The sequence below is a fragment of the Eubalaena glacialis genome, chromosome 13 (assembly GCF_028564815.1).
Source record: "Eubalaena glacialis isolate mEubGla1 chromosome 13, mEubGla1.1.hap2.+ XY, whole genome shotgun sequence".
Lineage (NCBI taxonomy): Eukaryota > Metazoa > Chordata > Mammalia > Artiodactyla > Balaenidae > Eubalaena > Eubalaena glacialis.
In genome coordinates, this window is record NC_083728.1 from 30,752,584 (window position 1) to 30,768,301 (window position 15,718).

Below are 15,718 nucleotides of genomic sequence, written 5' to 3' on the forward strand. Positions count from 1 at the left end.
GGGCTTCCCTGGTGGTCCAATGGTTAACACTCCGTGCTTCCACTGCAGGGGGCGCAGGTTCGATCCCTGTTTGGGGAGCTGAGATCCTACGTGCCTCGCAGTGCAGCCAAAAAGAAGAAGAAAAAAAAACTTTAAAAAGTTTTTTTTAATATAGTAAACAAAGCTAGTCAAGCTTATTAGCCTTAGCATAGTATCCATTATGCTTTAATGTATAGATGGCATATAGAATAGAGTTGGTGTCCCCAGCTTGAACTGTGCCAAGAGTCTTGTGGTCAGGTCTCTGTGAAAAGGAATATCATTAAATGGGAAGTTGTTTTGGAGGAAAAACTGGACCGTGGGGGTGAACAGCTGAAGAAACAATAAGCATAGGAAATGACAGCTGTTTTCGGATATCTGACAGACTAAATGGGGAGTGTGTAACATTTCTATGAAACCCCACCGTGGTTGAAAGTTACGGGTAATGGAACTTTTGTCCTAAAGTTATAAGCTGGAACATTTTACTGACAAGCGTTTGTCTTGGAAGGAAGCACTGAATTTGTTTAAAAGAAACACTTTGAAAAGCCACTTATTGAGGTCCCTAAAACATGTTTAAGGTTTAATAAATAAATAAATAGACTTTAGTTAGCTCCTGAGATGAAGGGGATAGGAGACAGCTAGGGAAAGAACTAGAGGCAGTGAGGCGGTCACAATCTGTGAATTGTGAAATGTGAAACCCCCCAACCCACGCAGGACCCTGCATCTTTAGTAGAGACAGCTTAATTCTTGGATTTCCAGGTAAAGAAGCATTCATGTGTAATTTGGTGACAGAACTGTGTGGCATCTGAGTGAACCAGAGGTAGAATAGTCTCTACATTGATGAGTTGTCTCCAAATAAATGTATCAGAGCCAAAGGCCTATGGGAATTATCAGTACCTATGTCAAGGGCTTTAGAATTCAACAGTCCAGGGAATTGGGAGTTCAGGATTTCCAAGGGGCAGAGAAGGCACCAGCTGACCTCCTGGGTTTTACACTAGTCAGTACAAGGGAAAAACAAATTGTGTGTCTGGGTGTTAAGTCCTTCTAAACAGAACTGTTCCAAGATCAGGGGAACTTCCTTGGAAAGTAGTAGGCTCCCCATCACAGCAGAGTGTTCAGGCACTGGTGACTGTGGCCAGAGTATTTGGAAGGGGATTCAAACTTTAAAGTGAATGAGATTCAGTACTATACTGGAGACGTTAGCACAGTAAGGCAAGAAAAGAAATGAAAGGTATTACGGATTGGAAAGGAAGAGACAAAAATCAGTTTTTTTCACGGAGGAGATTATTGTCCCAGAGAAATCCAAAGACTCATCAGATAAATTATTAGAATTAATGTTATTTTAACAGGGTTGATAGATACAAAAACAGCATTAAAAATGAATGCATTTCTATTCATAAGCCACAATCAGAAAATCTAATAATTTTTAAAAGATGCCATTTACAATAACATCCAAAATGTGAAGTACCTAGGAATAAATTTAGTAAAATATTTACAAAATCTTTGGAGAAAATTATAAAAATGTTTGAAGACATTAAAGAAAAAAACCTAAATTAGTGAAAGAGATAAGATCAATGGATTAGAAGGCTCAGTATTGTAAAGTTGTCAATTCTCCCCAAACTGATATATAGATTCAATGCAATTCCAATAAAAATCCCAACAGGTTTTTTGTGGAACTTGACAAGCTGGTTCTAAAATTTATATGGAGGAGAAAAGATTCAAGAATAGCCAAGACATTCCTGAAGAAGAAGAACAAGGTGAGGAGACCCGCCTTACCAGTATAAAGAGTCATTATAAAGTTTAGTAATTAAGACAGTTTTGTATTGGCACTGGAATAGATTGACCAGCGGAATAAAATAGAGAACCCAGAAGCAGATTCATATGTAAAGGGAAACCTATTTGTGACAAATGCTGTTGTAGTTTTGCTGGGTAGAGGATGGTCTTTACAATAAATAGTGCTCAGACAACTGGGTAACCCCATGGGATAAATGAAATTGAATTCCTGTCTCATACCAAAAATCAGTCCCAGTTGATGTAAACACTGAAATTTAAAGGAAAAAATGTAGAGACAATAATGTAGGAAAATATACTATGATCTCACATAAGAAGGTGTTCTTAAGACTTAAAATGTTTATAAAGGGAAAGGTTGATCAACTTGACTACATTAAAATGCAAAACTTCTGTTCATAAATAAATACTATAAAGAAAATGAAAGGGCAGGCCACAAACTTGGTAAAAAATACTTGTAACACTTATAACTGATAAAGAATGAGTTTCCAGAACACATAAAGAACTTCTGCAGAGTAGTAAGAAGATAAATAATCCAGTAGAAAGATGGGGAAACACTCAACTAGGTTCTTCACAGAAGAGGAAACCCTGTTGACCAGTAAACTATGAAATGATGGTGAACCTCATTAATAATCAGAGAAATATAAATTAAACCTACATTTGATACATTTAAAGTCTGACCATAGCAAATGTTGACAAGGATATGGAATAACTGGAATACTTTACATTGCTGGTGGGAGTGTAAATTGGTACAGCTACTTTGAAAAACAATTTGACCTCATCTGGTAAGATTAAAGATAGTCATACCTGAAACTCTTGCACATGTGCATGAGGAAACACATACAGTTAGTGCTCAAAGCAGGACGGTTAACTGTAAACAACCCAAATATTCACCAGTAGTAGAATGGATAAATAAATGTTGGTATGGTCTAAAAATGGAGGACTACAAAGTAGTTAAAATGAATGAACTTTGGCTACATGGAACAACCTGAGTGGAATCTTCAGAACATAATGTTGGGCAAAAAAAGCAAGTCACCATTTATCATTGCATTTTAATCAAAAAATAGACTGAACAATAAAAATATATATTTTTAAGGATACAGAATATATGGATACAAATAAAGCAAGGGGATAATAAATACAAAATTCCAAGTTTACTTGTGAGAGAAGGAAGAGGACGTGATGAGGAAGGGCCGAAAGAGAACTTATAAGTTAAATTGGGTGGTGGATATACTTTTTAAAAAAATAATTGTAAAAATTGAAAAAAAAATTTTTTTAACTGACATTTTAAAGAAAATGACAGCCTTGCTTCCAGTAAAGGCCTAAGCAAGGGATGAAGTGGTCTTTGATGCCACCTACTGTTTGTGGAGAATTTAACATCTTAGAGCCTTCTGGTTCAGCTGCTTCTGCCCAGCTCTCCAGGCTGGGTTTTTCAGCCTGGAGTAGGATTCCCCTTGTTTTCATCCTTGACCTAGGCTCTTTAATCTGATATTTTGCATCTAGTACAGTGTTCTCTAAAGCAAATCTTTTATTTTCTCTTGTCAAACAGTGACTCCTGTTTCTTCCTAACTTTCCTTTTAGGAGCCTCAGCCTACCTGGAGACCTAATTTTTCTTCATCATGACTGGGGGAGCTAGGGATGCTGACAGGACTTTGAGATGTGGTCATTGTCATTACTGACCCTGAGGACTATTTTCAAGAATCTTGTTGTCAGTACATCTGTTCTACATCATTTTAGACAAGGGATGTACAGGAAAAGTAATACTTCAGGATTAGTCTTGAGGGCTTTTAAAAACTTGTGTCTCATCCTGCCCTGCATCAAGGTGGAAATGTAGCCTATCTGGGTAAAGAGAAGGCAAACTGGGGGTTTGTGCAAACTGGGAAATTCCAATCTTCTCGTCCAGGAAACTCCTTTTTCCCCTTTATGTATTGACAGCACTGGGTCTGAAGAAATTGGCTTTCTTAGTAAAGTAACATGCAGAACCTCCAGGGTTTTAACTCTGAAAAGAAAATCTCTTGAATACGTGAAGGTAGATGGACTATGAGACCTTGACTCCTGTTATCTTGGGGTATTTCACTTTAATTTCTCCTACCACTATCTTGCTGGTTCCTAGGAAGTATATTTGCTCCTTCTTAAAACTCTTGTTTCTTTCTGGCAAAATTGGTTCCTTTTAGGCTGGCATTTCCTTTACTTAATCTTTTTTATTATTTTTATCCAAGCTAGAAACCTGAGAGTCATCCTTCATTCCTGACTCTTTCTCTCCCCAACATTTGTTCATTCCATCTCTAAATCTAGTCATTCTAACTTCATAATATATCTCAAATACATCTATTTCCTTGTGCCATCATCTTTCCACATTCTGTACTTGCCTTCCTCCCAGCCCATTTTCCATGTAGCAGCCAGAGTGATTCTTTAACAGGTAAAGTGGGTTGCAGTTTAAAAACCTTGAATGGTTTCCTCGTGCACTTAAAGTAAAATTCAAACTTCCTATTCAAGGACGTATGTAGAAATATGTGATCAACCTTGTCAAAAAACTCATCTCCTCCCACTTCCTCTTGCCATCTCCACCAGCAACATTTTCTACATAACACCCTCACTGACACTTTATTTCCTCACACAAACCAAGCCTTCTCCTGCCTCTGGGTCATCATACATGCTGTTCTTTGCCTGGAATACTATTTTCCATACTCATCCTTCCTCATAGAGACCTACCCTTAATCTGTATTGGGGTATTCCTTGGGCTTTCTGATACTTTCTCTAATAATCTGTTCTCTCATTGCATTTATCATGGTATGTAATTTTATATTTACTTGTTTTATTTATTTAATATCTGTCTTTCACCCACAAGTTTGCATTGTTCATGAGAGCAAGAACTGTGTATATGATTGATTCACCACTGTTTGCTCTGTACCTAACCCGGTACCTAGTAGGTACACATTATATGTTTGTTGAAAGAATGAATGAAAAGTAATACATGAACCATAATTTACTTAACTGTTCTCCTACTGCTGAATACTAAGGTTGTTTTCAGTTTGGGGTCATTCTAAATAATGATGAAGTAAATAATTTGAACATAGAGATTTTTATTTATTTAGGCTAGAATCCAGATTTGCTAGGTCAAAGCATATGAATATTTTTAAGGCTTTAAAACATATTTCCAAATCACTTATCAAGAAGGTTGTCTAGGTTGTAATTTTAAACTATTTCTCTTTTTGCTTTCTTAGTTTTGAATATATAGAACACAGAAGAAAACAGTTCAAATAATAAAGTTTAGCTTCCTGCTCCTATAAAACGAATTTATTGAATGCTTATTCTATGCCAAACATGAGATTATCTTATTTACCCCTTATGTAGCAGATATTATTATCCCAATTTTATGGGAAACTTCGGCCGATTTGCTCAAGTTCATATAATCCAGACTATCTCATGTCAAACCATTTATACTTATCCACATACCTCCCAGTGCTAGCTGATTTACATTTGCTCCCAAACTGCTGCAGATTCAGTGTTACCTCATCCAAGTCCTCTGCTTCCTAACTGCTGCATCCATGTGAATGCCCTCTCACCCACTCACCTGTCCTTGCTTCCTTACCACATGATGCTAGAGGCTGGGCTGCCATACCCCCTTGGCAGGCTCCTAACTCAACTGACCATCCAGACCCCTCCTGTGTGGTTACTCTGTGTGAGATACATCTCAGCTTTGTATGGTGGTCAGCATGGGGATAAATGGCCCATCCTTTCAGTTATGTCCCCAGTCCTATATACTGGGGTGGTCCATTTTGACCCAGCATTGTAACAAGCTGCTAACCACATAGTAATCATATAAAGAGCATGCTGTGCTTATAGTAACAGGAAAGGCATTCTGCCCTCTGGGCATTCAAACTCTAAGGAGCTTAGAAGCTATTTAGAGGAGAGGTGCACTCTCTGTATTAGGTGCAAGTATTCACCTGGGCACATCTTTTCCCCCCAAGAAAAGGTAGAACTTGCTGCCAGGTCAGAGTATAGTGCAGCAGTTTGTATGTTTGGTGTTTATCCCTGTTAATAACTCCTGTAATTTCTCTTAACCTTTCAGGCTCTCCCTGCTTGTCCTATCCAGGCCACCTGTGAAGCTGCCTCCAAGGAGGAGAACAAGGAAAAAAATCGATATGTAAACATCTTGCCTTGTGAGTGTTTGTAGGGTTTCTTGGGATGTAACCTGAAACTGCATCTGTAGCCAGATTTTCTGAGGATGGAAAGAATCTTGTGATTGATCATAGGAAAGCTGGTAATAAGAATAGAGTCAAGCCTTTGGGCTGAAAGAGCCTTTATGGCTCCCCAGGCAACCCCAGGTGCTCATAAAGTCAGTAAGGGTGCTTGACCAGGTTTTTTGTGGCAGGCCTAAAGTTTCTAGGAAGTTAAGGAGAGCAGTTTCACTAAGACCAGACAGCAAGTACATGGTTGTTGTGGGGTTTTTTTGTTGCTCATTGCAAAGAAATTCCAATTCAGAGTTCTCTTTGTAACTCCTTCCCAGAGTTAGCCATTGCTAATCAGTTTATCTATAACCTAACAGATATTTTTCTAGGCTAATGGTCTCCAGAATGGAATATGCATAATCCAGTGGGATGCGAGAGCAAAATGTTTGAACTTTGTTTTATTTTTTATAATTGCTTTTTTAAAAAATTCATCCTTTAAATAATTCCTGGTGTAATTTTGGGTGCATAATATATTAAAGACCACTGTACTAGGCATTTACAGATACTTATGTCTTATTTGTGTATAAATACATGTATATATATTATATATTTTTAGTATAACTGGTATGCTGTATACATTGCTCTGACTTTTTTCTTTTTTCTCCCAATATATATTGGAAAATAAGTCAGATGGAGAAAGATAAATACCATATGATTTCACTCATGTGGAATCTAAAAAAACAAAACAAACCAACAAAACAAAACAAACACAAACTCATAGATACAGAGAACAGATTATTGGTTACCAGAGGGGAAGGGGGTTGGAGGTGGGTGAAATGGATTGGTGGGGGGGTCCTACTGTATGGTGATGGATGGTAGCTAGACTTGTGGTGGTGATCGCTATAGTTATTACAGATGTTGAACTATAATGCTATATACCTGAAACGACTATAATATAGAGAAATGTAAAATAAAAACAAAACTAATATATATTGGTAATTGTCAAGAAACAGAAGTGTTCACTTTCCTTTTTATCAACTGCTTACTATTCCATATTATGGATATATCTTAATTTATTGAACTTAGTCCACTAATGATGGTTGAGATGTGTCCGAATTTTTGCTGTTATAAATAGTGCTGCAGTGACAACTTTAAACTTGTGTGTCTCTCTACACATAGTCATAGATGTCACAACTGGCCTGGTTGCATTGGGACCAGTGAAAAATAAAATTGAATTTAATTGAAAAAACTTTTTTTTTTTCCTAGATGACCACTCTAGAGTCCATCTGACACCAGTTGAAGGAGTTCCAGATTCTGATTACATCAATGCTTCATTCATCAATGTAAGGAACTTGAGCTTTTCTCATTATTTCCTTGATTCCTTCTCAGCTGCATGTTAGGAGGAATATTTGTCATTTCAGTTTTTCCCTGAGGAGTCTGATTTTTTTAAAAGACTGAAAACATTTTTTTAAAGATCAAACAGTTTAAAATGTATTCTTATGTTTACCTGTCATCATTCCCAGAATTTTCCCATGCAGAAATCTGAACCGAAATGTATACTTTTCTGTAAGAGTCAGTGAATCCTTTATTGAGCTTATTCAGATAACTAAGAACAAAAGCACACCTTGTCCTCCAAACAGGACTAGAATATCTGACTCTGGGTAAGTCTGGTTAGTCATGTCTACTATGAATTGAGAGAAGAGCTGAAACTGAAAGGAGGTTTTTAGGGGTGATTTAGAGAATGTTTATAGAGATGGTGTGCGAAACTTGAGTATGTTTTATAGGCTGACGGGAGGGAACCAGTAAAGAGAGAGTTTGAAAGGAAGAGAGAGAGCAAGCAAGAGAGCTAGAAAGAGCAAGCATGACTACTGAAGCATGAAGAGAATACTGATGGAATTTGTACACCCATGATCATAGCAGCATTAATCACAATAGCCAAAAGGTGGTAGCAACCCAGGTGTCCATCAATGGAAGAATGAATAGGTAAAATGTGGTATATACATGCAATGGAATATTATTTAGCCTTAAAAAGGGAAGAAATTCTGACACATGCTACAACATGGATGAATTTCGAAGACATTATGGTAAGTGAAATAAGTCAGTCACAAAACAATAAATATTGTATAATTCCACTTATATGAGGTACCTAGAATAGTCAAATTCATTAAAACAGAAGGTAGAATGGTGGTTGCCAGGGGCTAGAGGGAGGGGGGAGAAGGGAATTATTTAATGGGTACAGAGTTTCAGCTGAGGAAGATGCAGAAGTTTTGGAGATGGATGGTGGTGATGGTTGCCCAACAGTGTGAATAAACTTAATGCCACAGACCTGTACACTTAAAAATGGCTAAAATGATCAGTTTTGTGTGCGTATATTTTACCACAGTTTTTTTTTTTGGCTGCGTCGGATCTTAGTTGCGGCATGTGGGAATCTTCGTTTTGGTGCGAGGGCTTCTCTCTAGTTGTGGCGCACAGGCTTCTCTCTAGTTGTGGGACGCAGGCTCCAGAGCACGTGGGCTGTGTAGTTTGCAGCACACAGGCTCTCTAGTTGAGGTGCGCGGGCTTAGTTGGCCCACAGCATGTGGGATCTTAGTTCCCCAACCAGGGATCAAACCCACGTCCCCTGCATTGGAAGGCGGATTCTTAACCACTGGACCGCCAGGGAAGTCCCTTACCACAATTTTTTTTAAAAGAATACTGATGGAGAGATTAGCGTTGAACATAAGAAAGGATGTTTTTTGCTCTGAGACTGATGGTAAAGGAATATAGAATAGATAGAGGTGGTTTGTAGGTGTGAATAAATCAAGCTGAGGGAACTCATCTGTTTTTTCTAAGAAGTAAAGTCAGGGTTATCTGCTGAAAAGGGAGGATGGGACTGTGACATGAGAATACTGAAGTCAGTAAGAAAGAATACTGAAAAGGGCATGAAAAAAGCATGTTTAGCTGCACCGAGGAACTACCTAAGATGGAAATCTTTGATATATAGGGGCCTCAGTTGTGTGATTTTCTCCAGTTGTACCCTAGGATTGGTGATATACAGAAAACATGTGGTACTCAGACAAAGGGGCTAGGGAAGTCAGTTGTTGCTTCAAGTAGTCAGCCGAGGGCTTCAGGTTCAGTAGAGAAAGGAAGGGATCAAGGACTAGGTCTCAAGAAATTGAAAGAGCAGTCTTGGGATAAGAAAAGGAGAAAGATGGAAGAACAAGAGGCTGTGGCTAAAAAATAGGCTATCAGATGGACTTCAGAAATGGAGTAGTGCAGGCACCCTCACTAGTATGGATTTGCTGAAATTCCTGTATATGTTTCTTAGTGATGGTCATATGTTTATAGTTAGAAAGAAAGGAACCCTGGTAGAAATGATTGATGTAGTAGATAAGGAAAATGGAAAAAGGCTAGTAACCAGCTAAGAGTCCCAGGATTTAGATCAAAGATTATGATGAAGTGTTTGGGAGGAACAGGTTGAGTTTAACATTATATGGAAGAATATAGCAATATCAGAATGTTTCCATCTGCAGGTAACAGAATACTCAGCTAGAAGTGGTCTACACAGGAACATTTACTTCTCATATAATCTGAAGGCAGGTGTATAGCAGTTCTAGGGTGGGCTGAGTCTGTGACTCAGTGAGATCCTTAAGAAACCAGGTGTTTCCATCTTTCTACTCATATCTTCAGCCTATTGGCATTGTCTCTTGCTCACGAGATGGCTACAGCAGTTCCAAACATTTCTTATAAACACAACAAACAACATAGAGGAGGAGGAGGAGGTGGAGAATTTCTGCATATGCTTTTCTTTTTATTAGGGGCATGACCTTTCTCAGAAGCCTCTCCGGTACAGTACCCTTCAGAGCCCACAGGCCAGGATTGGATCACATGCTTACACCCTCTCTCTAGTCACTGGCTAGGGCACTGAGAATTATCATGATTTACCCTTCTGGGGCTGAGGAATGATCACCTTCCAAGCCAATGAAACGTAAATGTCTGAACAAAAGCATGGTTTTGATGGCAAGAAAGAAAGGGAAGGAATAGCTTTTCAGTTAGTAACCAGCAGTGTCTGTCACCATAACCAGTTTGGCTCCTTCCCACATTGAAGGTGAAGACAGACAAAAGTAAGTTGGATGTTAAGGCTGGTAAGCAAGTAAGATGGGTCTATTCATGGTCATGATAAGCAAGGCACTAGAAGGAAACAAGCCTTCTCCTTTGGCCATGCTTAGTTGGAGCTCACAATAGGGCATCCTATAAAGCCTTGATGGTTATCAGAGGTTATTAATAGGTGATATGAAAGTTTAGATGAAGAGGGTTAAAGTGGAGGTACTTATGAAGTCAGTGAAAATAGAAAAGCAGGAAAAAGCTTATGGTTAACCATGAGTAAGAGTCGGGGATTAAAGAAGATTTAGGTTTATTAAATTCAGTCAACATTTTTTGATCACCTGCTGTGTGGTAAGCACTGGGGGTAGGCTCCAAGGTTACAGAGATAAGATATGGTCCCTAGTGTGATCTACCTACAGGTAGATCATAACCTTTAGTGTGCAACGTGTGAAGGAGGTATTCCCAGATTCTTTGGGACTTAGAGAAAGAAACATTCAGCCAACCTGATGAGCCAGTAGAGCTGAATATTGAAGGGTAGGTCTGAATTCAAGAGAAGAAAGATGGGCAGAAACTTCAAAGCAAAAAGAGAAGTATGGGCAAAGTCAGAGACTGGAAACAGTAGTCTTAGTTATAAGATACAAGATGGGAAGTCATGGGGGATGAGGCTTGGGGGATTGGTAGGAACTCGATCTTAGAAGACATTGAATGTCAAGTGTGTCTGTTGGGGTTCTTAGTTGCAGATGACAAGAGTCCACTTTCTGTCTATTCTTTTCAGCAGGAAGGGGTTTATTTTTTTTTTTATTTTTTTTTTTTTTAAACATCTTTATTGAAGTATAATTGCTTTACAATGGTGTGCTAGCTTCTGCTTTACAACAAAGTGAATCAGTTACACATATACATATGTTGCCATATCTCTTCCCTCTTGCATCTCCCTCCCTCCCACCCTCCCTATCCCACCCCTCTAGGTGGTCACAAAGCACCGAGCTGATCTCCCTGTGCTATGCGGCTGCTTCCCACTAGTTATCTATTTTACATTTGGTAGTGTATATATGTCCATGACACTCTCTCACCCTGTCACATCTCACCCCTCCCCCTCCCCATATCCTCAAGTCCATTCTCTAGTAGGTCTGTGTCTTTATTCCCATCTTGCCACTAGGTTCTTCATGACCTCTTTTTTTTTTTTTTTTTTTTTTTTTCCCTTAGATTCCATATATATGTGTTAGCATACTGTATTTGTTTTTCTCTTTCTGACTTACTTCACTCTGTATGACAGACTCTAACTCCATCCACCTCATTACAAACACCTCCATTTCATTTCTTTTTATGGCTGAGTAATATTCCATTGTATATATGTGCCACATTTTCTTTATCCATTCATCCGATGATGGACACCTAGGTTGCTTCCATGTCCTGGCTATTGTAAACAGAGCTGCAATGAATATTTTGGTACATGACTCTTTCTGAATTATGGTTTTCTCAGGGTATATGCCCAGTAGTGGGATTGCTGGGTCATATGGTAATTCTATTTTTAGTTTTTTAAGGAACCTCCATACTGTTCTCCATAGTGGCTGTATCAATTTACATTCCCACCAACAGTGCAAGAGTGTTCCCTTTTCTCCACACCCTCTCCAGCATTTATTGTTTGTAGATTTTTTGATGATGGCCATTCTGACCGGTGTGAGATGATACCTCATTGTAGTTTTGATTTGCATTTCTCTAATGATTAATGATGTTGAGCATTCTTTCATGTGTCTGTTGGCAATCTGTATCTCTTCTTTGGAGAAATGTCTATTTAGGTCTTCTGCCCATTTTTGGATTGGGTTGTTTGTTTTTTTGTTATTGAGCTGCATGAGCTGCTTGTAAATCTTGGAGATTAATCCTTTGTCCGTTGCTTCATTTGCAAATATTTTCTCCCATTCTGAGGGTTGTCTTTTGGTCTTGTTTATGGTTTCCTTTGCTGTGCAAAAGCTTTTAAGTTTCATTAGGTCCCATTTGTTTATTTGTGTTTTTATTTCCATTTCTCTAGGACCTGGGTCAAAAAGGATCTTGCTGTGACTTATGTCATACAGTGTTCTGCCTATGTTTTCCTCTAAGAGTTTGATAGTGTCTGGCCTTACACTTAGGTCTTTAATCCATTTTGAGTTTATTTTTGTGTATGGTGTTAGGGAGTGTTCTAATTTCATACTTTTACATGTACCTGTCCAATTTTCCCAGCACCACTTATTGAAGAGGCTGTCTTTTCTCCACTGTATATGCTTGCCTCCTTTATCAAAGATAAGGTGACCATATGTGCGTGGGCTTATCTCTGGGCTTTCTATCCTGTTCCATTGATCTATATTTCTGTTTTTGTGCCAGTACCAAACTGTCTTGATTACTGTAGCTTTGTAATATAGTCTGAAGTCAGGGAGCCTGATTCCTCCAGCTCCATTTTTCGTTCTCAAGATTGCTTTGGCTATTCGGGGTCTTTTGTGTTTCCATACAAATTGTGAAATTTTTTGTTCTAGTTCTGTGAAAAATGCCAGTGGTAGTTTGATAGGGATTGCATTGAATCTGTAGATTGCTTTGGGTAGCAGAGTCATTTTCACAATGTTTATTCTTCCAATCCAAGAACATGGTATATCTCTCCATCTATTTGTATCATCTTTAATTTCTTTCATCAGTGTCCTATAATTTTCTGCATACAGGTCTTTTGTCTCCTTAGGTAGGTTTATTCCTAGGTATTTTATTCTTTTTGTTGCAATGGTAAACGGGAGTGTTTTCTTAATTTCACTTTCAGATTTTTCGTCATTAGTATACAGGAATGCAAGAGATTTCTGTGCATTAATTTTGTATCCTGCTACTTTACCAAATTCATTGATTAGCTCTAGTAGGAAGGGGTTTATTATAAGATAGTGGGTGGCTTACAGAATCTGCGGGAGAGTCACCAGGAACAGAGCAGCCGTAGATGTACCCAACTACCCCATATGACTCTCGTAGTGAAACCCCTGCAGAGGTGCTATAGAAGAACTCAATGCTTCCGCTGCCATGCTTGCCCAAAGACCAGATCTTCCTAGCACAGTCACCATCTCACATTACTCACTTCTATCCCAAGTCTTATGTGGGACTGCTAGGAAGAAACTGGGTTCTTAGGCAGAACTGAGCTGCAAGAGAGTCTAGGAAATTTAGCTTTTAGTTTTTCAGCCGCTATAGAAAGAAAGTCAAGCTAGAAGTGGGTGGGACTGGATGCTGATTGAGTCACCTTATGGTATCTACAAATTTTCAGTACAGCTTAGAGTTTTTGTTTTTTATTTATTTTTGGCTGCGTTGGGTCTTTGTTGCTGCACGCGGACTTTCTCTAGTTGCGGCAAGCAGGGGCTACTCTTTGTTGTGATGCGTGGGCTTCTCATTGCGGTGGCTTCTCTTGTTGTGGAGCACGGGCTCTAGGCACGCGGGCTCAGCAGCTGTGGCTTGTGGGCTCTAGAGCTCAGGCTCAGTAGTTGTGGCGCGCAGGTTTAGTTGCTCCGCAGCATGTGGGATCTCCCCAGACCAGGGCTTGAACCCGTGTCCCCTGCATTGGCAGGCAGATTCTTAACCACTGCGCTACCAGGGAAGTCCCCAGCTAAGAGTTTTGATTTCTAGGCAATGGGATAACATTGAAAGGTGTTGAAGACAAGGAGCGATATGGCCACATTTGTATATTGATCACTCAGGTTACCGTGTGCAACATGGATTTAGGAAGGGCCGATTGAGGGCTGTTACAGGAGCATGCTACAGATGGTGAGGGTAGAAGGGTTGGAGAAGAAGCATCAAAGTAAAAACCACTTTGGAGGTAGAATTTAGCAGGATGTGGTGATTGATTAATATATGAGAGAGTATAGGGTGATACTCTGTAGAGTGTATTTAGGGTGGAGTTTCCTTCTTTCTCCATTTCTGGGCTGGAGGAAACACCTGAACATGTGGAATCCCAGTGCTGGCAGCCAGGGCCATATCCACAGCCCCCTAACGTCGGGTACCCTGGAGGTTGCAATCCTGCTCATCCACCACCTGCCAACCCGACCTTTCCTCCAGACCCCTTTCCCACTCCCCCAGGAGCACCCCAGGGGAATCCAGCTTTTCACCCTGGTGGGCCCTGTCATCCTGTGCCACAACTAGGGTATCCAGGATGCCAACCCTCAGGTCCCTACCCCCCTCCATACCCACCACCTGACCCTGGTATTGGCTCCTGGCATGGTAGGACCAGGAATGGTGATGGACAAGGAGATGCAGAAGAAAATGAAGAACGCTCATAAAAAGAAGCAGAAACACCACAAGCATGGCAAGCATTCCTCCTCTTCCTCCTCTTCCAGCAGTGACTCTGACTGAATACAGGGCCTGGACCCTTTCCTTCAGTCTCTCCAGTTCTGCTCTCCCATCAAGCTTTAGATGCCATCTTGTACTGGGGGAAATTAGCCCTTGTGTCCCTCCCCACCTCACCTCCGCAATCTGAGCCTCACTCTGCTATTCAACCCTAACTGGCGAGGGAAAATGGGAAAAGAATTGCCATGGGCTAGCAAAGGCCATCTTCGCACTGCTTTGATAGAACTTTTAGCTGATGAGTTTTGCAAGAGATCTATTTTTTGAAGATGGTGAGATTTGAGCTAAATGCTGAAGACGTGATTTTTTACACACATTGTGTAAATGTGTAAAATGTGATTTTTTACATTCTTTTGTAATACTTATGCTTGGGGAGATGCTGTGGAAATTTAATTATGGGGGAAAAAAGCAACCTATACCTTTCTTGTTTAAAAAAAAAAAGAGTATAGGGTGATCCATGTGGATGTATCCAGCATAGTTGGGCATCATTAATCTGAGCTCAGGGGAGAGATTCCAAAGCCATGGCCTTTGAAGTCATTAGAGAGAGAAAAGTGGGCCCTGGAGCCCACAAACCTCTGCCAAAGCACACTGGGCAAGAGGTGCTCATTAGTGAGACAGAACGAGACGAGGAGAGAAGAGCATCTCAGAGGGCAAAGAGTAAAGCATGGAGAAGTGTTAGGTGGTCAGCGGGGTTGAGTGCAGATGAGAGATCCGGTGGGAAAGAGGGAGCAGATGTCCTTAGGACTTGGAGTATAGAGGCAGGCAATAACCTTTGCTAAAACAAATTGTGGCCATTTGTTGTGGGCTGCCAGTTACACTTACGAAACCCTTTTTTCCTCCCAACATGATAGAGGTACAGTTTATGTAACAGAAATTCAAACATTTAAAATGTAGAATTCAGGGCTTCCCTGGTGGCGCAGTGGTTGGGAATCTGCCTGCCAATGCAGGGGACACGGGTTCGAGCCCTGGTCTGGGAGGATCCCACATGCCATGGAGCAGCTGGGCCCGTGAGCCACAATTACTGAGCCTGCGCGTCTGGAGCCTGTGCTCCGCAACGAGAGAGGCCACGATAGTGAGAGGCCCGCGCACCGCGATGAAGAGTGGCCCCCGCTTGCCACAACTAGAGAAAGCCCTCGCACAGAAACGAAGACCCAACACAGCCATAAATAAATAAATTTTTTTAAAAAAGCAATCTATTACTAATCTGACCATACACTATCATGTTAACTAGTCAACGTAACTAAAAAAAACTTCCTAAAAAATAAAAATAAATAAATAAATAAAATGTAGAATTCAGTGATTTTTAGTAAGTTTACCAAGTTATGCTG

At 40.0% G+C, this 15,718-nt stretch overlaps 1 protein-coding gene and 1 pseudogene across 4 annotated transcripts in view; both read left to right on the forward strand.

Annotated features, from left to right (window-relative positions):
* The window catches only part of PTPRA (protein tyrosine phosphatase receptor type A), a 188,025-nt gene that overhangs the window by 145,330 nt on the left and 26,977 nt on the right, over positions 1 to 15,718 (forward strand). For all 4 annotated transcript variants that reach the window (XM_061210014.1, XM_061210013.1, XM_061210015.1 and 1 more), the window contains 2 exons: positions 5,876 to 5,966; positions 7,242 to 7,318. In XM_061210014.1, coding sequence (XP_061065997.1) covers positions 5,876 to 5,966; positions 7,242 to 7,318 — 168 coding nt within the window. The remainder of the gene's footprint in view (positions 1 to 5,875; positions 5,967 to 7,241; positions 7,319 to 15,718) is intronic.
* On the forward strand, positions 13,992 to 14,472 carry LOC133104031 (proline-rich protein 13-like; annotated as a pseudogene).